The following is a 27003-nucleotide window of genomic DNA, read 5'->3' on the forward strand; positions in this document are numbered from 1 at the left end:
GTGTATCGCTATACAAGACTGAGGCATCTGTTAACATGTTTTTTGTTTATGCCAAAAAGACACGACCATATCTGTAGTTTCCATTTTTCCTGTATCCTCATGGGTTAAGTTTTTCCTGCATTCTTATAGGTTAAGAACGGTGAGCGTATTCTTATGCTGATTGGTTGAAGTATAATTTCTATGACTATGAAAACTCATACACAATAAACGGGGGCCCAGAGATCTGCTCGATCCCCCACACAGAGGCACGAGTCTCCGTCTGGTCATTTTCAGTTGCCGGCAACGCCCTTTAGATTAAAGGGACTCTGTCACCTGAATTTGGCGGGACTGGTTTTGGGTCATATGGGCGGAGTTTTCGGGTGTTTGATTCACCCTTTCCTTACCCGCTGGCTGCATGCTGGCTGCAATATTGGATTGAAGTTCATTCTCTGTCCTCCATAGTACACACCTGTGCAAAGCAATCTTGCCTTGTGCAGGCGTGTACTATGGAGGACAGAGAATGAACTTCAATCCAATATTGCAGCCAGCATGCAGCCAGCGGGTAAGGAAAGGGTGAATCAAACACCCAAAAACTCCGCCCATATGACCCAAAACCAGTCCCGCCAAATTCAGGTGACAGGTTCCCTTTAATTTGGAAATCACTGAGTCAACCGTGAAGGATCACTTTAGATCCTCCCTCAACAGTAGCCATGCTGGTTCAGTATGCCTTCAATTTTGAATAAATCCCCAACAGTGTCACCAGCAAAGCACCCCCATACAATCACATCTCCTCCTCCATGCTTCATGGTGGGAACCAGGCATGTATCGTCCATCCGTTCACCTTTTCTGCATCGCACAAAGACACGGTGGTTGGAACCAAAGATCTCAAATTTGGACTCATCAGACCAAAGCACAGATTTCCACTGGTCTAATGTCCATTCCTTGGGTTCTTTAGCCCAAACGAGTCTCTTTTGCTTGTTGCCTGTCCTTAGCAGTGGTTTCCTAGCAGCTATTTTACCATGAAGGCCTGCTGCACAAAGTCTCCTCTTAACAGTTGTTGTAGAGATGTGTCTGCTGCTAGAACTCTGTGGCATTGACCTGGTCTCTAATCTGAGCTGCTGTTAACCTGCGATTTCTGAGGCTGGTGACTCGGATAAATTTATCCTCAGAAGAACTGATTTCCAAGGTGACTCTTGGTCTTCCTTTCCTGGGGCGGTCCTCATGTGAGCCAGTTTCTTTGTAGCTCTTGATGATTTTTGCAACTGCACTTGGGGACACTTTCAAAGTTTTTCAATTGTTCGGGCTGACTGACCTTCATTTCTCAAAGTAATGATGGCCACTCGTTTTTCTTTACTTAGCTGCTTTTTTCTTGCCATAATACAAATTCTAACAGTCTATTCAGTAGGACTATCAGCTGTGTATCCAATATATAGCAGCTAGAAGAGTATAACCCAATATGATTAAAACATAACCTTTACTAATACTATTAAAAATGGACAAAAGGCGTTTACTACATCTTACATGGTGGGGGGTGTCCGTAGTAGGGCTTACTTGGGCCTGTCCTTGTAAGGACAGGAGTTATTGCTGGGGCGTGACAGGGGTTTAGGAATAAGGTCCCCGTCCCCTCTGTCTGATCCTACAACTACTGGACCCTCCCTGGGACCCTCTATCATTGGCATGGGTACCCTCGTCCACAATTGGTGAGACCAAACCAGTTTTTTATTAGAGCACAGTTTTCGGCGTGAGCACCTTTATTTTGTATTTGTGTTGTGTATTTTTTGTCCATTTTTAATAGTATTAGTAAAGGTTATGTTTTAATCATATTGGGTTATACTCTTCTAGCTGCTATATATTATTTACCCTGAGAGTTGTGTAACAGCTTGGTTTATCTAAGCTGCAGCTGTATGGTCAGCTGTGTATCCAACAGACATCTGCTCAACACAACTGATGGTCCCAACACCATTTATTAGGCAAGAAATCCCACTTATTAAACCTGACAGGGCACACCTATGAAGTAAAACAATTCCTGGTGACTACCTCTTGAAGCTCATCGAGACAATGCCAAGAGTGTGCAAAGCAGTCATCAAAGCAAAAGGTGGCTACTTTGAAGAACCTAGAATATAAGACATATTTTCAGTTGTTTCACACTTTTTTGTTAAGTATATAATTCCACATGTGTTAAATCATAGTTTTGATGCCTTCAGTGTGAATTTACAATTTTCATAGTCATGGTCTGTATATACTATATAATTGTCTAAGAGTCACTTCCGTCTTTCTGCCTGTCTGTCACGGATATTCATTGGTCACGGCCTCTGTCTGTCATGGAAATCCACGTCACTGATTGGTTGCGGCAAAACAGCCACGACCAATCAGCGACGGGCACAGTCCGGAAAAAAATGGCAGCTCCTTCCTCCCCGCAGTCAGTGCCCAGTGCCTGCATACTCCCCTCCGGTCACCGCTCACACAGGGTTAATGCCGGCGGTAACGGACCGCATTATGCTACGTGGCTGGGCAATATACTACCTGGACATGCATATTCTAGAATACCCGTTAGAATCGGGCCACCATCTTCTGTATGCGTGTATATATTTATCAGATTTTTTTTTCTTCACATTTTGCATTCTCTGACACACTATTACCAAATAACAAAATCTCAAAAGAATTAAAAATATAGAGGTAAAAATCAATGGTTCACTTGACATGGAATGATCCAGAGGTCTCTCTCCTGCTTTGCACTGATGAGGAGTAAACAGCCTGAAACATATGTTTGCAAATAACTGTCTGATTTGGCTTCACATCCTATTGACTTTTATAATTGCTATATCCAATAGGTAGTTCTGTAGATCTTCCACTCTAAAGGCCCCGTCACACATAGCGAGATCGCTAGCGAGATCGCTGCTGAGTCACAAGTTTTGTGACGCAACAGCGATCTCAGTAGCGATCTCGCTATGTGTGACACGTAGCAGCGATCAGGCCCCTGCTGTGAGATCGCTGGTCGTGTCGGAATGGCCTGGGCCATTTTTTGATCGTTGAGGTCCCGCTGACATCGCTGAATCGGCGTGTGTGACGCCGATTCAGCGATGTCTTCGCTGGTAACCAGGGTAAACATCGGGTTACTAAGCGCAGGGCCGCGCTTAGTAACCCGATGTTTACCCTGGTTACCATCGTTAAAGTAAAAAAAACAAACGCTACATACTTACCTACCGCTGTCTGTCCCCGGCGCTGGGCTTCTCTGCTCTGGCTGTGAGCGGCGGGCAGCCGGAAAGCAGAGCACAGCGGTGATGTCACCGCTCTGCTTTCCGGCCGCTGTGCTCACAGCCAGAGCAGAGAAGCCCAGCGCCGGGGACAGACAGCGGTAGGTAAGTATGTAGCGTTTGTTTTTTTTACTTTAACGATGGTAACCAGGGTAAACATCGGGTTACTAAGCGCGGCCCTGCGCTTAGTAACCCGATGTTTACCCTGGTTACCCGGGGACTTCGGCATCGTTGAAGACAGTTTCAACGATGCCGAAGTCTTTCCCCTGATCGATGGTCGCTGGAGAGAGCTGTCTGTGTGACAGCTCTCCAGCGACCAAACAGCGACGCTGCAGCGATCCGGATCGTTGTCGGTATCGCTGCAGCGTCGCTAAAGTGTGACGGTACTTTAAAGAGTTTTATTTGCATATTTAATTTCCCAGCGGAGTATTGGATAGCCTAGAAGTCTCCTTACACCAGCTTGGAACTCTCCAAAAGGAAAAACATTCCCCCTTAGGCCTAAAGAAAGACAATAATACACTGTGCAAAAATGATTTACAGAGCAAAATTTTTACACCTATATAGCGTTTGTGTGGCCCCTTACTCCTTATATTAAGTCTAATGGCATCTATGGAATATGAATGTGCAATGATTGCCCAGCTTCTTACAATTTTTTTTTTCAGGGGGGAGGGGGAAACTTTTTTTTTTTTAAACTTTCCGAACCATAGTAAACTTTTACAAGCATCTCTACTGTATGATGCTTGTGTTTCAGAAACTGAATTGGGCAGACCGGCAAAACTGTTCACGCGACTCCCATTGTAATTTGAGAAACTACGTTAGGCGATTTGCAAACATCTCTTTCTGCTTTTTTTTCTTCATTAATTGACATTTAGCAATTGAGAAGTTAAAAACTAAAGCACAATTGATGTAAAATGGATGTCTTCTGTTTTATAGATCCATCTACAGTTATGGCCAAAGGTTTTGAGACTGAGGCTGTGCGCACACGTCACGTTTTTTAAGCGTTATTTAATAGAATGCAATCCGCATTTTTTTTGCACATACTGCATTTGCCCACCATGCGGAAGTAAGCGAATCATGTGCGGTTGGTACCCAGGGTGGAGGAGAGGAGACTTTCCTCCACGGACTGGGTACGATATAATTGTTAAAAAAAAAAAAGAATTAAAATAAAAAATAGTGATATACTCACCTTCTGCTGGCCCCCGGAGTCATCCCGCCTCTCAGCGGTGCACGCGGCAGCTTCCGTTCCCATGGATGCTTTGTGTGAAGGACCTGCGATGATGTCGCGGTCACGTGACGTCATCGCAGGTCCTGCACACAAAGCATCTATAGGATCGGGGGCCTTCGGAAGGTAAGAATAACCATTTTTTTATTTTTAATTATTTTTAACATTAGATCTTTTTACTATTGATGCTGCTTAGGCAGCATCAATAGTAAAAAGTTGGTCACACTTGTCAAACACTATGTTTGACAAGTGTGACCAACCTGTCAATCAGTTTTCCAAGCGATGCTACAGATCGCTTGGAAAACGCTTGCATTCTGCAAGCTAATTATGCTTGCAAAACGCTAGTTTTTAGCAGGAATATGCATGCCAATTCTGCATGCGATATACCCGCGGCAGGAGTTGCAGAATTGCCACAAAAATTTCTGCTGCAATTCTGCAACGTGTGCACTTAGCCTGACACAAATTTTGATTTTCACCATGTTTTCTGCTTCATGGTTTTAGCTCTTTTAGTTAGATGTTTCTATGATTACTGAAATATGATTATAAGCATTTAACAAGTTTTACACTTTCATTGATAAATATATCAAACTTAGGCAAAGACTCAATGTAGAGGCTACATCTGTAGCCCTACAGTGTCTATTAGTATTTTTTTTTTTATTATTATACATTAAATAGATTCACAAGGCCTGGTTAAATGGCAGTAACAGTGACCTTACCTTACCCAGATGGAGTATTTCTTCTAGGGAGTTATCCAAGATTAAGCATATTGAAGAAAACTATACATAATTGATAACATGATTATAATTTAACTATTATTTAAACCCTGTACCTATTTCTGCACCCCTCTGTACTTAGAATGCTGACCCTTATTTTCCAAGACTTCTGCAATTTGACATGGCAAGCTGAATATCAGCTTCTGCGCCAAATCTTGACTGATGACATCCCATTCTTGTCTAATTGGTGCTTGGAGTTTATCAGAATGCCTGTGATTTTGTTTGTCCACGTTTTTGAGGATTGACCCCACAGGTTCTCAATGATTGAGATCTGGGGATTTTCCTGGCCATGGACCAAAATTTTGCATGTTTTATTCTTTGAGCCACTTATTTATCACTATTGCCTTGAGACATGGTGCTCCTCTGTGCTGAAAAAAAAGCATTCTTCATCATCAGTTTGCTCCTGTATAATTGGGGTAGTTGTTCTGGAAGGATGTGTAGATATCATTCTTTATTCATGTAGTTAATGTAACCTTACTCACGCCTCTCATGTCCTCAAAATTGCTGCTGATGGAGATGCATGTGACCAGAACTGGAGAAGCATGTGAGCAGGAAAGTCCCTCAGCAACTTCCAAACTGAAAAACAATTCACCTGGAAAACCGTTTTGCAATTGGTGAAGGACAACGAGCAGGTCTGGTCACATGCTCCTCCATCATTTTGAGAAGTTGAGAACTCTGCCATATGTGAAGAAGCCTGGACTAACAAGTACAGGAGCAAAACCTGTAATACTTATATATTTGAAAGTAACCAATAAACCAAATAGTTTTCCCAACACATTTGATAAAATATACAGTTAGGTTCATATATTTTTGGACAGAGACAACATTTTTCTAATTTTGGTTATAGACATTACCACAATGAATTTTAAACAAAACAATTCAGATGCAGTTGAAGTTCAGACTTTCAGCTTTCATTTGAGGGTATCCACATTAAAATTGGATGAAGGGTTTAGGAGTTTCAGCTCCTTAACATGTGCCACCCTGTTTTTAAAGGGGCCAAAAGTAATTGGACAATTGACTCCAAGGCTATTTCATGGACAGGTTTGGGCAATCCCTTCGTTGTGTCATTCTCAATTAAGCAGATAAAAGGCCTGGGGTTGATTTGAGGTGTGGTGCTTGCATTTGGAAGGTTTTGCTGTGAAGTAAACATGCGGTCAAAGGAGCTCTCCATGCTGGTGAGACAAGCCATCCTTAAGCTGCGAAAACAGAAAAAACCCATCCGAGAAATTGCTACAATATTAGGAGTGGCAAAATCTACAGTTTGGTACATCCTGAGAAAGAAACAAAGTACTGGTGAACTCATCAACGCAAAAAGACCTGGGCGCCCACGGAAGATAGCAGTGGTGGATGATCGCAGAATAATCTCCATGGTGAAGAGAAACCCCTTCACAGCAGCCAACCAAGTGAACAACACTCTCCAGGAGGTCGGCGTATCAATATCCAAATCTACCATAAAGAGAAGACTGCATGAAAGTAAATACAGAGGGTTCACTGCACGGTGCAAGCCACTCATAAGCATCAAGAACAAAAAGGCTAGACTGGACTTTGCTAAAAAAAAAATCTAAAAAAGCCAGCACAGTTCTAGAAGAACATTCTTTGGACAGATGAAACCAAGATCAACCTCTACCAGAATGATGGAAAGAGAAAAGTATTGCGAAGGCATGGTACAGCTCATGATCCAAAGCATACCACATCATCTGTAAAACACGGTGGAGGCAGTGTGATGGCTTGGGCATGCATGGCTGCCAGTGGCACTGGGTCACTAGTGTTTATTGATGATGTGACACAGGACAGAAGCAGCCAAATGAATTCTGAGGTATTCAGAGCCATACTGTGTGCTCAGATCCAGCCAAATGCAGCCAAACTGATTGGTCGTCGTTTCATACTACAGATGGACAATGACCCAAAACATAAAGCCAAAGCAACCCAGGAGTTTATTAAAGCAAAGAAGTGGAATATTCTTGAATGGCCAAGTCAGTCACCTGATCTCAACCCAATTGAGCAGCATTTCACTTGTTAAAGACTAAACTTCAGACAGAAAGGCCCACAAACAAACAGCAACTGAAAACCACCACAGTGAAGGCCTGGCAGAGCATCAAAAAGGAGGAAACACAGCGTGTGGTGATGTCCATGAGTTCAAGACTTCAGGCAGTCATTGCCAACAAAGGGTTTTCAACCAAGTACTAAAAATGAACATTTTATTTAAAATTATTGAATCTGTCCAATTACTTTTGGTCCCTTTAAAAACAGGGCGGCACATGTTAAGGAGCTGAAACTCCTAAACTCTTCATCCAATTTTAATGTGCATACCCTCAAATGAAAGCTGAAAGTCGGAACTTCAACTGCATCTGAATTGTTTTGTTTAAAATTCATTGTGGTAATGTCTATAACCAAAATTAGAAAAATATTGTCTCTGTCCCAATATATATGGACCTAACTGTATAGTACGCAATCCCTTTGAGACTAGATATACATTAGCAAAGACTTAATTTATCCAGCATTTTAACTGGCAAGTTTTAATAGTGTTAAAGTTAAGCAATAGCCGCCAGAACCTGAGAGAATTTGTCAAAATTATCCCAAGGGTAAAGTGGAGACTTTTTGTGATAGTTTTGACCAATTTCCCATCCAGGTGGCACCATTAAAGTCCAGTTCTAAGGTCCAATGGAAACAGCCTATTGGACTAGAGATATCTGGACTACAGACCACTTTGGGTAACGGACGTCTCACCATGTAAGATCCTATAAGAATCAGAACCACGGAGATTCTGACGCTTTTGAAGGTCAGTGCATTTAAAGGATTTAAAGACATTACTATAAAACTTTTTGTTCTTTTAGTGAAGTGAACATAGTTGGCCCAGAAGATGCTGTGTAATGCACAAAATCAGCTAATACTACACACATCCTAAGCCTAATGGACCAATGTGGAACTGGTTAAAGATCTGTACCGCTTGATTTAGTTTCCAAATTGGTTCAGTCTGTTCAAACTGGAAAATGACATACCTTTTATTTTGGGACATGTGGTATTAGAATGTTGTTTGATGTGCCCTGTATGAGATGTGTTACTCAAGTTGTTAGTCACACTACGGAAACTATGTCATGTTCAAAGAAATCTATTAGAAGATTATAAAAATCGATGAACACATGAAAACAAAACTAGAAACATGAGAAACGTTTAGATTACATAACACAGGACAAAATGCTTTGATTGACCACAGTGTTGATGACATTGAAAGTGTACACGTGTGGCTAGCCATGCATACTACAGGTTTCTTTAATAACTAATTCATACTACATTCCCAAAGCTATTTACACACTTAAAGAAAAAGAATGTACAGATATATAGATAGCATTTTACATGCTCAAGTTAATCATGTTGTAGCCGAGATGCAGTGTTGTCGCGAAAGGGCACAGTTTATTATGCAGTTCAAGACTGTTCAATTTACCCCCCACTCCTGACCAGGCACATCTTGTGTCTTTTTCATGATGCTGTCAGTCTCTTTTCTGCTGATATTGGGTGATCTTGGTGGAAAATTTAAGAGAGTACGAGTCGGTGTTTCCCCATTTTTGTTATCACCACACAGCACCACTAAAATACATTAAAAAAATATTATGGGGGCAGGCCTAGTAACAGCAATTTGGATCGATAGTGGCTTATTTTTTTTATTGATATTTTCTTTTACCTGTTATTATTTGTTTTTCATTTATTTTACACATTGTGTCCCATCCCATAAGGTCATAAAGACCCTTGGTTTAATAGTGAAATATTGGGATTTTTGTGTACTCACCGTAAAAATCCTTTTCTCCGAGCCATTCATTGGGGGACACAGACCGTGGGTGTATGCTGCTGCCAATAGGAGGCTGACAATAAGTGATATAAGGAAAGTTAACTCCTCCCCTGCAGTATACTCCCTCCTGCTGGCTCTCAGCTAAACAGTTCGGTGCAAAAGCTGTAGGAAATCAATAACAACATATGAGCGTATAGCATGTCATATTATATATGAGAGTATAGCATGTCAAATTATAAAAACAAGCATAAGCTAATAACAGCATGGGAGCGGTGTCCCCCAATTAATGGCTCGGAGAAAAGGATTTTACGGTGGGTACACAAAAATCCCTATTTCTCCTTCGCCTCATTGGGGGACACAGACCGTGGGATGTCCCAAAGCAGCCCCTGGGTGGGGACAACGTCAGATCAGGCCCTGTGTAACCGTTACTTACAAGTGCGCCACCGCGGCCTGCAGAGTCCACCTGCCCAGACTCACATCTGTGGAAGTGTGGGAATTATAGTGCTTTAAGAATGCATGCGGACTGGACGAATCCGCAAGCTTGCAGGCGTGCCTTGCCGACCCATGGTGCCTAGAACCCTCGATAGACAGGGATATAGGCTGACATCTAGCACGGAAGGACTCCTGGATGGTGAAACAAATCCACCAGGCTAACATGGCCAATGAAACGGCTAAACCCTTCCTGTAACCGTCAGGAAGTCTTCCTCTTATCGTCAGGAAGCCCAAATAAAGTGTCCAACCTTCGGAAGGACGCCGTCCTCGATACGTACCTACTCAGGGCACTCAATTTGTCAAGAATATGGGGAACTCATTCCATTTTGTGGACTGGAGCCGAAAGATGAGGGAAGAACTATGCCCTCATAACAGTGGTAATACAATACCACCTTGGTAACAAGGGATGGGGATGGCCTGAGGACAACCTTGCCTTCAAGATAATAAGGGAAAAAAGTCTGAAACAGCAGAGCAGCTAGTTCCAAAGACTCGTCAGGGCGAGGATATCACAGAGAAAAAAGGGCGACCTTCCCTGATAGTAAAGTCTGCCCGGATGAAAAGGAGTCTACTGTAAGACTCCTAGGACCACTAAGGTCCCAATGATCTAACGGTATGCAAAAGGGAAGAACTACGTGTGAAACCTCCCTGTGAGAAAGTCCCTACTTGCAGTTTTGCTGCAATAAGGCGGAAAGATACTAGCTCCGCAAACAAAAACGGACGTGGTCAGTGGGGATCTCGGAGGATCACTAGGGTCCTTTCTGCTTCCGAAAGGCTTTCGGAAGTAGTGGAAAGGGAGTTATGGAAACTGGTACCACGGAAGAACCAGAGCATGCAGTGCGATGGCTCTTGGAACCACAAACTCAAGTACATTGGCACTCAGTCTGGACGCCATCTGATCTACAACTGGAGAGCTCCAGTGAAGGCAGATCTTATGGAAGACTTAGGGGTGCAGTTCCCACTGACTTGAGGCGGAACCCTGACGGCTGAATTTGTTTGCCGTCCAGAGTTCTACTCCTGGGATATATACTGCTGAGATCACTGAATGATAGATCTCGGCCCATCAGAGAATGTGAGGTACCTCGGTCATGGAGCCAGACCATGGGTACCTGCTAGATGATTGACGTATGGCACCACTGTGGCATTATCCAATTGAATTCGGATGGGGTGACTCACCAGAAGGCAGTGGACCTGCTGTAGGACTACCGTTCGGATCTCCAGAGCAATCATAGGGAGAAGAAGACTGGCATTGGTAGTTACTAATAACCATTGAACCGGGAGAAAGGCCCTGGATGAAGAAGGAGCTCAGAGACTATCGTCTGTTTGACTTGCTAAAATGAATGTCAATGGATGCCAAAAACTGCACCTTTTTCTGTTGAAGTAATGGCTGAGCGGAGGAACTCCATCCGAAGAAGGAGGACCTTGACAAAGGTTGTTAGAAGTTTGAGGTCCAGGATCGGTCTTACTTTTCGTTCCCCTTTTTGGAACCAAGATCCCTTAGATCTAGACTGTCCTGGACAACCCTTATACAATCCTTTGTCAGTCTCCCGCTCAAAAGATTTGATTGGCCAGTTGTACTGTCTTCAGGAAAAGGTTACTGGTGTGAATCAAGGTAGTTAAGGTCTCTAGCCAGGAGACCATTGCTCTAGCAATCTATGCGGCGGCTGGGGAGGATAGGGCGCTGAACCAGAAGCCGCAAGACGGAACAAACCAGATTTGCTATCTGACAGTCTGTGGTATTTTTAACTGATGATACATCGGGCAGGGATACTAGTAGGTATACCACAGGAGATTCTACCCGGTTAATCTGCCCAGTGGCAGAATGCGCGGCTGCATCCAGCAGGTCATAGTCTTTTGCCATCACCGCTCTCTTTTGACGGTGCAGAGATAAAAATTAGGAACCCTCGATCCATCAACCTCTTAACAGGGAAGTGGAGAGGAATTGTCCGACTTCTTGCATCATCCGCTAAATTGTGGTGATGCAGAGGGGGGTGCTCGTACGCCAAAAAGGGTGCCTCTGTACATCCACAGAGTTCAGTTCTCCGGGTGGACAGGACAGCTTGTCTGCCGTTAGGCCTGGATGCAGAAGAGGATACATGGAGGCGACATTTCATGTGCTCGTCTGTTGATGGTGTGGGGAGATCGATGCCCTTTAACGGACCCGTCGCCCTTAAAAATCAGGCCAGGCACGGCATCCCACGTAGAGGCTTCTGTCCAGTGAATCGCTTATCCGGACTGAATGGCTACGAGGGAGTTTAGTCTCCTTATGAGGGACACTGCGAAGTCTAGAGCAGAACCAGAGTCTTCGTCAATGTACCGAGATTGGTTGATGTAGAGACGATGTGCCCCTTTAATGCAAAAACGTCGCTCCTGTGTGAGCTGGCTGGGTGGACCAAGATGGCCACCGGGAGTTGCAGAGTTGATAAAATCTCGCAGAGAGCGAGATGCGCCAATTCGAGGGCGGAGCCACAGACACAATGTTGAATAGGCCCAAGCTAGGGCCTAAATTTCTGCAGCCGGCGGGCGTCACCAGCGGTAGAAGTGAGGGGCGTTGTTGCCAGGTGAGAAGCGCTAGAAAAGCGGGCGGAGCCGCCTTAGCGCGCCATAGTGCGGCTTCCGGGATGCGGCCTACACATCGGCTGAAGCCGGGGGCTAAATTTTTACAGCCGGCCGGAGCGTTACCTCAGGGAGGTGGGCCACAGGGAAGTAGCTGAGGCTGCCTGTCAGCATGTGGATATCCCTCTGAAGATGGATCCACTCACCATCGGTGCGCGTCCTGGCATGGAGCCGCCGCGGATGTGGGTTTCAGTGCGGTTCTGTGCAGTGTGGACGTTGCAGGGATAAACCTCAATCCACCATCCCTTTGTTAGGGAGGTGAAGAGGAACCGTCCGCCTTCTTGTACCATCCGCTTTCACAGTGGTGGGACAGTGGGGGCTGCTCGGACGCCATAGAGAAGGGCCTCTGTACATCCACAGAGTTCAGCCCCCGGGTGGACAGGGCCAGTTGTCCGGCAATAGGCCTGGCTCCAGGAGAGGATACATGGAGGCGACACTCCATGTGGTCGCCTGCTGCTGATATGGGGAGATCGGGACTCGAAGGAACCGTCGCCCCTGAAGTGAGCTCAGGCATGGCTTCCCGCGTCGCAGGAGAGGGTACGGGGAGGAACTCTCCGCGTTCTCGCCTGTTGATCATTCGGGGGAGATCGGAACCTTGAAAGGATCTGTCGCCCCCTTCACTCCGTTAATTAAAAAATAAAAATTTACAGAAAAGTAAAAAATAAAAACGTTGGGGTCTGAACAAGACCCATGTGCCTCCTACAGACACTAAGCAAGAACTGGTTAGCTGGGAGCCAGCAAGAGGGTGTATACTGCAGAGGAGGAGCAAACTTTCTTTGTATCACTTAGTGTCAGCCTCCTAGTGGCAGCAGCATACACCACGGTCTGTGTCCCCCCAATGAGGCGAAGGAGAAAATATTATTTTCATTTGATTTCCCTTATAACTGGGGCGGGTGTATCTGCCCCAGTTACAGGAGGAGAAATGTAACCTATTGACTGCATAGCACAGCTGTCTGAGTCACCTACCACCTACTTCCTCCCTATAGACAGCAATAATAAGACTGCAGTGTATGGAAGAGGAAGCGCTATCAGCACTTCCTATTACTGTGCACACAGAACTTCTTTAGCATTGTGTATACAGTGATAGAGAAGGCACAGATGGCAATAAACCGTCTAAGCCTTCTCAACTGAGAGTAAAGGCCCCGTCACACATAGCGAGATCGCTGCTGAGTCACAAGTTTTGTGACGCAACAGCGATCTCAGTAGCGATCTCGCTGTGTGACACGAAGCAGCGATCAGGCCCTGCTGTGAGATCGCTGGTCGTGTCGGAATGGCCTGGGCCATTTTTTGATCGTTGAGGTCCCGCTGACATCGCTGAATCGGCGTGTGTGACGCCGATTCAGCGATGTCTTCGCTGGTAACCAGGGTAAACATCGGGTTACTAAGCGCAGGGCCGCGCTTAGTAACCCGATGTTTACCCTGGTTACCATCGTTAAAGTAAAAAAAACAAACGCTACATACTTACCTACCGCTGTCTGTCCCCGGCACTGGGCTTCTCTGCTCCGGCTGTGAGCGGCGGGCAGCCGGAAAGCACAGCGGTGACGTCACCGCTCTGCTTTCCGGCCGCTGTGCTCACAGCCAGAGCAGAGAAGCCCAGCGCCGGGGACAGACAGCGGTAGGTAAGTATGTAGCGTTTGTTTCTTTTACTTTAACGATGGTAACCAGGGTAAACATCGGGTTACTAAGCGCGGCCCTGCGCTTAGTAACCCGATGTTTACCCTGGTTACCCGGGGACTTCGGCATCGTTGAAGACAGTTTCAACGATGCCGAAGTCTTTCCCCTGATCGTTGGTCGCTGGAGAGCTGTCTGTATGACAGCTCTCCAGCGACCAAACAGCGACGCTGCAGCGATCCGGATCGTTGTCGGTATCGCTGCAGCGTCGCTAAAGTGTGACGGTACCTTAAAGCTTTCTCTGCCTGCTGGATCGGTGCTTGCGCAGGCACATGACTGTGTGTAGTCTGTGCTCCTATGCAGTAATGTTTTAAAACATCACTGCAGAATAGACGTTTAAAGTGCAAGGGCAGTCAGGAAGTGGTTAATCTGTTGCTGACCTGTAAAACTCTGTGGCCATTATCAATCAATGTGGCTGCACATTTTACAGCTGTCCGGTGGCACCTAGCTCTTTAATTGGCACAAGACATCAGCGCTGCGTAGGTAGGTATCCAGCTATACATCACCTTTTATTTGTAAGGCTAGGTTCAGATTGCGTTAGAGCAATCCGTTTAGCGCCTAGCGCTAGCGGATTGCGCTAACGCAATGTTTTAAAAGGGGTCGCGTTAAACGTCCCCGCTCTCGGAGATGCAAGCAGCGTCCGCGGCGCGCCACAAAACACCGGCACATCGTTAGCGCGTGCTGAAAATGGCACGCGATAGTGATGCGCGTCCCCAACGCTGTCCGTTAGCGCGGTCCCATTAACGCAATGGGAACCTAGCCTAACAGAGTGGACTGACATTGGAAAACCAAGTATAATAGGAACGTGGGATCCCAAAACCAAAGTTAGAACAGTAAATTACCTCTTTCATTATTTGGAATTTTTGGTGCACGATCTCTTCCACATCCTTTATCTTGCTCAGCGTGGCCTGGTGTTTGAGAAGCATCTCCTCCTTTTCTAATAAGCTCTGCTCTCTTCTTTTCAAATGAAGGGAATATTCTTGCTGTGAAGTTCTCTCTTGCTATACAAAGCACACATGGATGTTAGTCTGTGGCTCTAGGGTGTTTAGTATTATCCTAGTTATTCTACTTTTACCTCCTACCTGTAGTTTATGATAGATTTCTGATAGCTCTTCATATATATCATGGATCTCAGAAGGCAAAACATTTGGGCTCTTTAATAAAGTGTTTTGTGGCTTCCTTGTATTCTGCTTAGTGCCAGCATGCCCGCTCATTAGAAAGGATGGTTCAGTACACGTGTTGGCCATCAAGTGAGACGGCAAAGTAACATCTGGAAGAAAATAGATCAAAGCCTCAGTAAGGGGCACAATAAATCAAAGTTATTGATGTCCAATGTGCATTGCTAGTCCTGATTACCTGTTTCTGTATACAAGTGGGTACTGAAATCAGGAACTGGGCGCACGTCATCATCTATGTGTTCATCTGTGACCTCTAGTTGGCTAAAATCATACAAATTATCAGATATCAGAACGGAAAGATACATACTGCATAGTCTTAATGCTATATACACAGCATACTCTTATGTGCTTTCCACTATTTCTCTAGAATAATATGAACTTTTAGTATTTCAGTTAACGATACAAGGCTGAGATAATACAACCAGCTCACCAGTCAGTGCGGGAAGCTGACGGCGGGGGACAGACACCGGGAATGTAAGTATGTACTGTTTGTTTTTTTTACATTTACAACGGTAACCAGGGTAAACATCGGGTTACTAAGGGCGGCCCTGCGCTTTTTAACCCGATATTTACCCTGGTTACCAGTGAAGACATCGCTGGATCGGCGTCACACACGCCGATTCAGCGATGTCAGCGGGAGATCCAGTGACAAAATAAAGTGCTGGACTTTCCCCAGCGACCAACGATCTCCCAGCAGGGGCCTGATCGTTGGTCGCTGTCACAACGATTTCGTTAACGATATCGTTGCTACGTCACAAAAAGCAACGATATCGTTAACGATATCGTTCAGTGTGACGGTACCTTTAGTGAGTGACCATACCCACAACACAAAGTGCTTACTACATATTGTTTTACTATTGAGCTCACTATAATCAGATGCAGTAACCTAGCGGTGGCTACAGGCTGCCAGGTATTTACCATTTAAAGGATATGGACACTTTTAAGTAGGATCAACCCTCCTAAGCTGCTTGCATGGAATGCAGGTCATACAAAGCTGAATAAAATCATACCTTGATATCTGCGATGCGATTTTTCATTCCAGACTAATCCACATGTTTTTAATATGCAAATAAACTGTTAAGATTAGAGATGGGTGAACCCAAACAGTAAAGTTCGGCGTCTGTACCGAACACCTATTGTTCGGGCATGGACACTGAACATGGACTTCACCAGGAAGTTTGTGTTACTGTTCAGGGTCGGCTGTCCGAACACCGGGTGTTTGTCACGCCATCATGTGCATGACAGCGCTGCAAACACCGCTTCTGATCGGCGGTGAAATCATTCCCGCCGGTCAGGGAGCTGCAGTTCAGGTTTTCCTCGCGGTGCTAGTGGGGATCTCGCAGAGGTCACCGCAATTCAGCCTGGCAGGGAACGCATCCTCAGTGACCGGAGTAACCTTGATGACATCACAACTGGTCACTGAAGCTGCGCTCGCAGCAGTTCAGTCAACAGTGGATCTCAGCCTGGACGGTCGCATCTTGGCACCATCCAGGTTGAAAATGTTTATTCCCCAGACATGGATTACGGTGTGGGACAGAACGACAGACAGGTATGGTATATTGTTGTTTTTTATTTTAGTTTTATTACAGAAGAACGAGGGCTTCGGGGGAATTAGGCGTTAGGCGAGTATAACTGTGTTTGTTATTTTAAAATAAAAAAGTAAAAGTGTGTTTTGTTTTATTTCAAATAAAGGACTTCATTCTGGCTGTGACTTGATTTACCATACCACTATAGGATAAGGCTGTGTGCACAAAATGCGGATTTGCTGCGGATCCGCAGCGGATTTTTCCGCGCAGAAACGCTGCAGATCCGCAATGTGATTTACAGTACAATGTAAAAAAAAAAAAAAAAAAAAGCTGTGCACATGGTGCGGAAAATTCAGTGCGGAATTGCTGCGGATTTAAAAACAGGATTTTTGGTTGCTTACCGTAAAATCTGTTTCTTGAAGCCTCCATTGGGGGACACAGGAACCATGGGTGTATGCTGCTGCCACTAGGAGGGTGACACTATGCAAATAAAAAAATTAGCTCCTCCTCTGCAGTGTACACCCCACCGACTGGCATTATACTCTTCAGTTAGTGAAAAAGCAGTAGGAGAAAAGAACAAGGTTGAATAACCATAACCACAAACTTGAGAACTGTAAACGTAAGAACAGTCATAAAACAGATAACAGAAACATTGGGAGGGAGCTGTGTCCCCCAATGGAGGCTTCAAGAAACAGATTTTACGGTAAGCAACCAAAAATCCAGTTTTCTTTATCGCCTCTCATTGGGGGACACAGGAACCATGGGACGTCCCAAAGCAGTCCCACGGGCGGGAAAAACCGACTTCCATCAGGTCAGAGGACTCACCACTGCCGCCTGCAGGATCCTTCTGCCTAGGCTGGCGTCCGCCGATGCGTAGGTATAGACCTTGTAAAATTTGGCGAACGTGTGGATGGAAGACCAAGTTGCCACTTTGCAAAGCTGTAGGGCGGAAGCCCTGTGGTGCACCGCCCAGGAGGCGCCGACTGCCCGGGTAGAGTGAGCCTTAATCCCAGGAGGGGGCACTCTGTTCTTGACCCGGTAAGCCTCCAAAATTGCCATTCTGATCCATCGAGCAATAGTCGCTTTGGAAGCCGGCTGGCCTCTGCGCGTGCCATCAGGAATGACGAAAAAAGAATCCGTCTTCCGGAAAGAGGATGTTCTATCCAGATAAATCCTCACTGCCCTGACGAGGTCTAGCTTGTTCATCGATCGCTCCAGAGGATGAGCTGGACAAAAGGAAGGTAGAACGATGTCCTCGTTGAGGTGGAAGGTGGAAACCACCTTAGGAAGAAAAGAAGGTGGGGGCCGGAAGACCACCTTGTCCTGGTGAATGACCAAAAACGGAGGGCGGCAAGACAGTGCCGCCAGCTCGGAATAGCGGCGAATGGACGTGATGGCCACAAGAAAGGCCACCTTCCAAGATAAAACTGATAGAGGAATCTCCTTAAGAGGCTCAAAGGGAGAAACCCTTAGAACGTCCAGTACCAGGTTTAAGTCCCATGCCTCCACAGGGGCCCTGTACGGCGGGACAGCGTGGGCTACTCCTTGAAAGAAAGTCTTAACCTGTGGCCGAGAGGCCAAGGTCTTCTGAAAGAGGATGGAAAGCGCAGAAACCTGACCCTTCAGGGAGCCAAGAGCCAGGCCCGAATCCAGTCCTGCCTGAAGAAAGGCCAAAAGAGAAGGCAGGGAAAAAACCATAGGCGGAAAGCGGTTGGACTCGCACCAATGGAAGTAAGCCTTCCAGGTGCGGTAGTAGATCCTGGAAGATGAAGGCTTCCGAGCTTGAATCATGGTGTGAATCACCCGGTCCGAAAGACCGGACGCTCTTAGAACCGCGGTCTCAACAGCCACGCCGTTAAACTGAGCGACCGAGAATTCGGGTGGCAGATCGGACCCTGGGACAGCAGATCGGGCTGGTCTGGAAGGCGCCAAGGAGCGTCCGCGAGAAGGTTGACGAGCTCCGCGAACCAAGCTCTCCTGGGCCAATCCGGGGCGATCAGGATGACCGGCACCCCTTCCGCTTTGATCTTCTTCAACAGTTTGGGAAGTAATGGAAGGGGTGGGAACAGGTAGGGCAGCCTGAACTGTGACCAAGGAATGGCCAGAGCATCGACACCCACTGCGAGGGGATCGCGGGACCTGGAGACGAACTGCGGAACCTTCCTGTTGATTCGAGACGCCGTGAGATCCACATCCGGAGTCCCCCATCGAAGAACAATCTGATGGAAGACCTCCGGATGCAAGGACCATTCCCCTGCCGCGAGGCCCTCGCGGCTGAGGAAGTCGGCGGCCCAGTTGTCCACGCCGGGGATATGCACCGCGGATATCACCGGAACCGTTGCCTCTGCCCAAAGGAGGATCTTGGATACCTCGGCAAGAGCTAAGGAGCTCCGGGTCCCCCCCTGATGGTTGACATATGCCACAGCCGTGGCGTTGTCCGTCTGGATCCGGACTGGAAGGCCCCTGAGGATCCTTTCCCAGTGGCGGAGGGACAGAAAGATGGCCCGAATTTCGAGGACGTTGATTGGCAGAGATGACTCCTGCGGCGACCAACGGCCCTGAACCGTCAGGTGGTGAAAAACCGCACCCCAGCCGATTAGGCTGGCGTCCGTTGTCACCACCTGCCAGTGAACCGGAAGGAAGGACCTGCCCTGGGAGATGAGAGGTGACGTCAGCCACCAGTTGAGAGACCGCTTGACCCGAAAAGAGAGTCTGACCGGCCGATCCAGGGAGAAGACAGACCTGTCCCACTGAGACAGAATGGCTTGCTGAAGGGGTCGTGAATGGAATCGCTTCCAAGGTAGCTACCATCCTCCCCAGGACCTTCATGGCCGATTGGAGGGAGGGAGGCCGAGGACCCTGGAGCAAGCGTATGTCCCGACAAAGAGTGGATCTCTTGTCCTTGGGAAGGAAGACTCTGGTCTGACGAGTGTCGAAAAGCATGCCCAGAAAGATGATGCGCTGAGAAGGAATAAGGCAGGACTTCTTCCGGTTGACCAGCCACCCGAAACGGGCTAAGGTGTCGAGAACAATGGACAGGCTTTCGTGGGCCTGAGCAAAGGACGGAGCCTTGATGAGGATGTCGTCGAGGTATGGAAACAGGACCAAGCCTCTGACTCAAGATGGCCATCAGCGCCATGATCTTCGTGAACACCCTTGGCGCGGTTGCGAGACCGAACGGCAGGGCGACAAACTGAAAATGATCTTGTTGCACTGCGAAGCGCAGGAAACGGTGATGTCCGGAAAATATCGGAACATGTAGGTAGGCGTCCTGGATATCTATAGAGCATAGAAATTCCTGAGCCTCCATGGAAGCAATTACTGAACGAAGGGATTCCATCCTGAAGTGTCTCAGGCGAACCCTCCTGTTCAGCAATTTGAGGTCCAGAATGGGACGAACCTTGCCGTCTTTTTTCGGTACCACAAAAAGGTTCGAGTAGAAACCCGTGTACCATTCCTTTTCTGGGACGGGAACGATTACCCCGGATTTGAGCAGAGAAGCGATGGCTGCGAAGAAGCCCGGAACCAGAGCGGGATCTCTTGGAGGACGGGATTGGAAGAAACGATCCCTGGGTCGGGAGGCGAACTCTATCTTGTATCCCGAGGATACAACTTCCCTGACCCATGCATCCTCTACTGCGGAAATCCAGACGTCCCTGAAACGGAGAAGACGGCTGCCCAACCTGGGAGTTGGGCTGGAGTCTTGCCAAGAGTCATGCGGAGGTGGATCTTCCAGTCCTGGGCCTGGAGGCGCTACCCTGGGAATAGCGAGGACGCCAGGACGGAGTGGGCCTAAAGGACACCGCCTTCTTCTCTTGACGTGCCCGTGGCCTCTGTTGCTGCTGGGAAAAGGAGTTCGACGCAGTGAAGCGACGAAAAGGCCGAAAAGGGCGAAACTGCCGTCTGGGAGGAGGGCGACGGAGCTTAGCCTGGGGGAGAAGAGAACTTGTACCCCCGGTGGCGTCCTTAATAATTTGATCCAGCAGGGAACCAAAGAGACGAGAGCCCTGGAAGGGCAGACCGGTGAGGGACTTTTTAGAAGATAAGTCCGCCAGCCAAGCCTTGAGCCAAACGGTGCGGCGGATGGCAACGGCATTGCTGGAGGCCTGAGCCGCACAAGACGCGACATCCAGGGAGGCAGAGACCAGGTATTCACCGGCGTGGGAAATCTGGTTGGCAAGCTCCGCTAGTTGCACGGGGGGCACCCCGTCCAGGGTACCTCGACGGAGCTCTCTGGCCCATTTGGAGATGGATTTAGAAACCCAAGTGGAAGCAAAGGCTGGGCAAATAGCCGCTGCAGCCGCTTCAAAAGCTGAATTCGCAAAGGATTCTATAGCTCTATCATTAGAGTCCTTCAGAGATGCTCCGCCGGACAGAGGAAGCACCGTGTTGGTGGACAGCCTGGACACAGGTGGATCCACCGAGGGAAAGACCGTCCAATTGGCGGTAAGTTCTGGAGAAAAGGGATATAACACACCCAGGCGTTTTCCCCTCTGAAAACGCCTAGTGGGGTTCTCTCTCTCTCTGGACATGATTTCCTCGAATTCAGGATGAGGAGCAAAAAACTTGGAAGGTGGTTTGGCCCGTCTAAACGAAACCGCCTGATCTGCGGGTTTCGTAGAGGGATCCTTGATGCCACAAGATTGGTTTACTGCCACAATGAGATTCTGGACCATCTCCCTCATGGTGGCGATTTGGTTAGAATCCAGCTCCGAAATATCCTCCGAGGGCGCATCAGAGAGTGCCTCGCCTGACTCAGGGGACGCCGACCGCAGGGGAGGGCCGAGTGGCGAGATGGAGCGCGAAGAGGACTCAGACCGACGTTCCTGTCTGGACCTTTTGTGGCTTATCAAGGAGGGCTCGGGCGGCGGTTCCTGCGACCCGCTGGCCACGGCAGGGGTCTGCAGGGGTAACCGATCCAGTGCTGACACCAGGGTTTGAGACACCCGCGTTAAATCGGCCACCGATTGTGACAGAGAGGCGGCCCAGCCTGGGATGGGGGGATCACTCTCGGGCGGAACAGCCGGGGGATCCTGGGCGGTGGGAACAATCGGGTTGCTGCAGGACTGACACAGCGGGGAGGACTGACCTGAGGGAAGCTTGCTGTTACAGGACGCACATGCAAAGTAGGTGACTAAGGCAGAAGATGAAGAAGTAGGGGGGCGAGAGCGGCCCCCTTTAGAGTTAGACATTTTGAAGAGGTCCCTGAAGAAAATGCCAGCAGGTTAGGGGACAGTGGGGCAGAGGGGGGTGTCAGTCTGCAGTGCAGAGCTACTCACGGCAGACGAAAAAACCGGATACCAGGAGCTGCAGGCCTGGAGAAAGATGCTGTGTATCCCCGGCGCAGATGGAGTGCTGTGTCCCCAGAAGGAGCGTTCTGCGAAGTTACCCAGCGCAGGTGCGTGGCACGATGGAGAAAACTCGTGCCCTGAGCTTCCAGAAGCGGCGTGGAGGAAGGGGCGGAGCCAGCCGAGATGCGCCGGTGGGTGGGGAATGCAGGGCAGAGTTTGTCGGGCGGGAGAAAGCCCGCCCGATGATACAGGAAGTGGGCGGAGCGCGTCACCGGAAGTAGGCCCCGGGGAAAGCCGGGGCCTAAATTAGAAGCCGGTGACCGCAGAAAGGTGGATAGTCGGCGGTGCGGCGCAAAAAAACAGTGCGGGCGCCGCCCGACTGACAGGCGCGGCAGCCGCCGCGGGAAAGGGGAGCGCCAGTGCAGGCGCCGGAAGTAGGCCCCGGGAAGAGCCGGGGCCTGTAATAGAAGCCGGCGCCGCTGGAGAGGACCGCGGACGCGCGTCACCTCCCAAGGTACGGCCGCCGGAGAGAACGGCGCGGCTGCCTGTAGGGGCCGCGCTGCATGGAAACAAAGGTACGGCCGCAGACCAGGCAGAGCCGCTGCCTGTGAAGGTGCGGCCGCCGAGCAGGGAGAAGCGGCGCAGCTGCCGCGCAAACAGCCAGGGAAAGTGTAGCCGCAGAACCAGCAGCGCAGCTGCCTATAGGGCCCGCACAGAATAAAAATGTGGCCACAGTGTGGAAAACTTCCCAATAAAGAGACGCCCCACGATCGCCCCTGTAACAGGGAATCCACAGGGACCCCCCATGACTGTCTTTGAAAATAGACCGAAGGTTAGGGATCGGTGGGGAATACTCACCTAAACATCCCACGCCGTCCATTACTAACCTGAAGCCGTAGAAGGTGTTAGACGTCCGTGGAGCTGGACGTCCTCGTCTCCTCCAACCGACAGGCTCTGGTGGGCGAGTGGGTGGGGGACGGAGCCAGGACCGGACTTCTGAGCACGCTTGTGTGCTAGGATCTTGGTCCTGGAGAGGGATCTATGAGGATGCGGGGTGGCAGTACACGCCGTACTCATAGTCCGCATTGTGGGACTACAGGTGTGACTGTTCACCCTGTATCCCTCCGGGAAACCTGAAAAGAAACGACGCACATTGAGGTAGATAAGGGTCTAATGAAAGACCCGTGTCCACCTCCTTCTGACACTAAGCTAAACTGAAGAGTATAATGCCAGTCGGTGGGGTGTACACTGCAGAGGAGGAGCTAATTTTTTTATTTGCATAGTGTCAGCCTCCTAGTGGCAGCAGCATACACCCATGGTTCCTGTGTCCCCCAATGAGAGGCGATAAAGAAAGAAGTGCATGTCACTTCTATTGTGCGGATCTGCGGCGTTTCTGCCCCCCTCCATGATAGAAATCCGCACTGGCAAAAACTGCAGAAAATCCGCACAAAATCCGCATCAATTCCAGGCAAAGGGCCAGAATAGGCGCATCTATTAGATGTGCCTTTTCTGGGCAGCTGTGGGCTGCTATTTTTAGGCTGGGAGGGGCAATATCCATGGCCCCTTACCAGTCTGAGAACACCAACCCCCAGCTGTCTACTTTAGCAAGGCTGATTGTCGGGGGACCCCATGTCGTTTTTTTAAATTATTTATTTAAATAATTAAAAAATACGGCGTGGGAACCCTTCTTTTCTTGATAACTAGCTTTGCTGAATTTGATAGCTGAGGGTTGCAGCCCCCAGCTGTGAGTTTTGCCGGCTGGTTATCAAAAATACAGTGGAACCGACGCCGGTTTTTTTAAATTATTTATTTAGAGCGCAGGAGCTGCTTCTGCTGTTACTATTAGAGGCAGCAGGCATCGGATGATGGGAGCTGTAGTCCCATCAGCTGACGTCAGTGACCGGAGCTAAACTTGATACCTCCGATCACAGCTGAGCGTTCACGCTATTTTTTGACAGCATGGGAACCACTGCTCTCTGACCCGCGGTGATGATTTCACCGCCGATCAGAAGCTGCATTTGCAGCCCTATCATGCACATGACAGCGTGGAAAAAAACACTGGATGTTCAGGCCCTCCATGCAACTGAACGGGGGCCGGGTACTGCTCTGGTACCCGAACTTTTTGTAACTGTTCGGCTGAACCCACCGGACCCCAACATCCAGGTGTTCGGACCGTACTGTAGATAGAAAGGTATCATTTTATTCAACTTTAACCCCTTCATGACCCAGCCTATTTTGACCTTAAAGACCTTGCCATTTTTTGCAATTCTGACCAGTGTCCCTTTATGAGGTAATAACTCGGGAACGCTTCAACGGATCCTAGCGATTCTGAGATTGTTTTCTCGTGACATATTGGGCTTCATGTTAGTGGTAAATTTAGGTCGATAATTTTTGCGTTTATGTGTGAAAAAATTGGAAATTTGGTGAAAATTTTGAAAATTTCGCAATTTTCAAATTTTGAATTTTTATTCTGTTAAACCAGAGAGATATGTGACACAAAATAGTTAATAAATAACATTTCCCACATGTCTACTTTACATCAGCACAATTTTGGAAACAATTTTTTTTTTTGCTAGGAAGTTATAAGGGTTAAAATTTGACCAGCGATTTCTCATTTTTACAACGAAATTTACAAAACCATTTTTTTTAGGGACCACCTCACATTTGAACTCAGTTTGAGGGGTCTATATGGCTGAAAATACCCAAAAGTGACACCATTCTAAAAACTGCACCCCTCAAGGTACTCAAAACCACATGCAAGAAGTTTATTAACCCTTCAGGTGCTTCACAGCAGCAGAAGCAACATGGAAGGAAAAAATGAACATTTAACTTTTTAGTCACAAAAATGATCTTTCAGCAACAATTTTTTTATTTTCCCAATGGTAAAAGGAGAAACTGAACCACGAAAGTTGTTGTCCAATTTGTCCTGAGTACGCTGATACCTCATATGTGGGGGTAAACCACTGTTTGGGCGCACGGCAGGGCTTGAAAGGGAAGGAGCGCCATTTGACTTTTTGAATGAAAAATTGGCTGCACTCTTTAGCGGACACCATGTCACATTTGGAGAGCCCCCGTGTGCCTAAAAATTTGAGCTCCCCCACAAGTGACCCCATTTTGGAAACTAGACGCCCCAAGGAACTTATCTAGATGCATAGTGAGCACTTTGAACCCCCAGGTGCTTCACAAATTGATCCATAAAAATGAAAAAGTACTTTTTTTTCACAAAAAAATTATTTTAGCCTCAATTTTTTCATTTTCACATGGGCAACAGGATAAAATGGATCCTAAAATTTGTTGGGCAATTTCTCCTGAGTACACCGATACCTCATATGTGGGGGTAAACCACTGTTTGGGCACATGCTAAGGCTCGGAAGGGAAGGAGCGCCATTTGACTTTTTGAATGAAAAATTATCTCCATCGTTAGCGGACACCATGTCACGTTTGGAGAGCCGCCGTGTGCCTAAACATTGGAGCTCCCCCACAAGTGACCCCATTTTGGAAACTAGACCACCCAAGGAACTTATCTAGATGCATATTGAGCACTTTGAACCCCCAGGTGCTTCACAAATTGATCCATAAAAATGAAAAAGTACTTTTTTTTCACAAAAATTTTATTTTAGCCTCAATTTTTTTCATTTTCACATGGGCATCAGGGTAAAATGGATGCTAAAATTTGTTGGGCAATATCTCCTGAGTACACCGATACCTCACATGTAGGCGTAAACCACTGTTTAGGCGCACGGCAAGGCTCGGAAGGGAAGGAGCGCCATTTGACTTTTTGAATGAAAAAATAGCTCCAATCGTTAGCGGACACCATGTCACGTTTGGAGAGCCGCCGTGTGCCTAAACATTGGAGCTCCCCCACAAGTGACCCCATTTTGGAAACTAGACCACCCAAGGAACTTATCTAGATGCATATTGAGCACTTTGAACCCCCAGGTGCTTCACAAATTGATCCATAAAAATGAAAAAGTACTTTTTTTTCACAAAAATTTTATTTTAGCCTCAATTTTTTTCATTTTCACATGGGCATCAGGGTAAAATGGATGCTAAAATTTGTTGGGCAATATCTCCTGAGTACACCGATACCTCACATGTAGGCGTAAACCACTGTTTAGGCGCACGGCAAGGCTCGGAAGGGAAGGAGCGCCATTTGACTTTTTGAATGAAAAAATAGCTCCAATCTTTAGCGGACACCATGTCACGTTTGGAGAGCCGCCGTGTGCCTAAACATTGGAGCTCCCCCACAAGTGACCCCATTTTGGAAACTAGACTACCCAAGGAACTTATCTAGATGCATATTGAGCACTTTGAACCCCCAGGTGCTTCACAAATTGATCCATAAAAATGAAAAAGTACTTTTTTTTCACAAAAATTTTATTTTAGCCTCAATTTTTTTCATTTTCACATGGGCATCAGGGTAAAATGGATGCTAAAATTTGTTGGGCAATATCTCCTGAGTACACCGATACCTCACATGTAGGCGTAAACCACTGTTTAGGCGCACGGCAAGGCTCGGAAGGGAAGGAGCGCCATTTGACTTTTTGAATGAAAAAATAGCTCCAATCTTTAGCGGACACCATGTCACGTTTGGAGAGCCGCCGTGTGCCTAAACATTGGAGCTCCCCCACATATGACCCCATTTTGGAAACTAGACTACCCAAGGAACTTATCTAGATGCATATTGAGCACTTTGAACCCCCAGGTGCTTCACAAATTGATCCATAAAAATGAAAAAGTACTTTTTTTTCACAAAAATTTTATTTTAGCCTCAATTTTTTTCATTTTCACATGGGCATCAGGGTAAAATGGATGCTAAAATTTGTTGGGCAATATCTCCTGAGTACACCGATACCTCACATGTAGGCGTAAACCACTGTTTAGGCGCACGGCAAGGCTCGGAAGGGAAGGAGCGCCATTTCACTTTTTGAATGAAAAATTAGCTCCAATCGTTAGCGGACACTATGTTGTGTATGGAAGGTATGTAGTGTATGTCAGGTTGGTGTGTGTGTGGTGTAGTATTCACCACACACACACACACACACCTGACGTACACTGTACCACACCACACCAAACTGACGTACACTACGCCATACACACCCTGACACTACGTCAGGTTGGGTTGTGTAGTGTTAGGTTGGGGTGTGGTGTAGTGTACGTCAGGTAGGTGTGTGTGGTGTAGTGTACACCACACACACACACACACCAACCTGACGTACA

The 27003-nt window shown here is 47.4% G+C and overlaps 1 protein-coding gene across 1 annotated transcript in view; it reads right to left on the minus strand.

Annotated features, from left to right (window-relative positions):
* CCDC138 (coiled-coil domain containing 138) overlaps positions 1-27003 on the minus strand; it is a 125522-nt gene that overhangs the window by 60525 nt on the left and 37994 nt on the right. Inside the window, exons 4-6 of the mRNA XM_069757556.1 lie at positions 15145-15227; positions 14871-15058; positions 14631-14789 (exon numbers count right to left, since the gene is read on the minus strand). Of these exons, the coding sequence (XP_069613657.1) occupies positions 14631-14789; positions 14871-15058; positions 15145-15227 (430 nt within the window). The remainder of the gene's footprint in view (positions 1-14630; positions 14790-14870; positions 15059-15144; positions 15228-27003) is intronic.

This window comes from Ranitomeya imitator, chromosome 3, assembly GCF_032444005.1.
Source record: "Ranitomeya imitator isolate aRanImi1 chromosome 3, aRanImi1.pri, whole genome shotgun sequence".
Classification (NCBI taxonomy): Eukaryota; Metazoa; Chordata; class Amphibia; order Anura; family Dendrobatidae; genus Ranitomeya; species Ranitomeya imitator.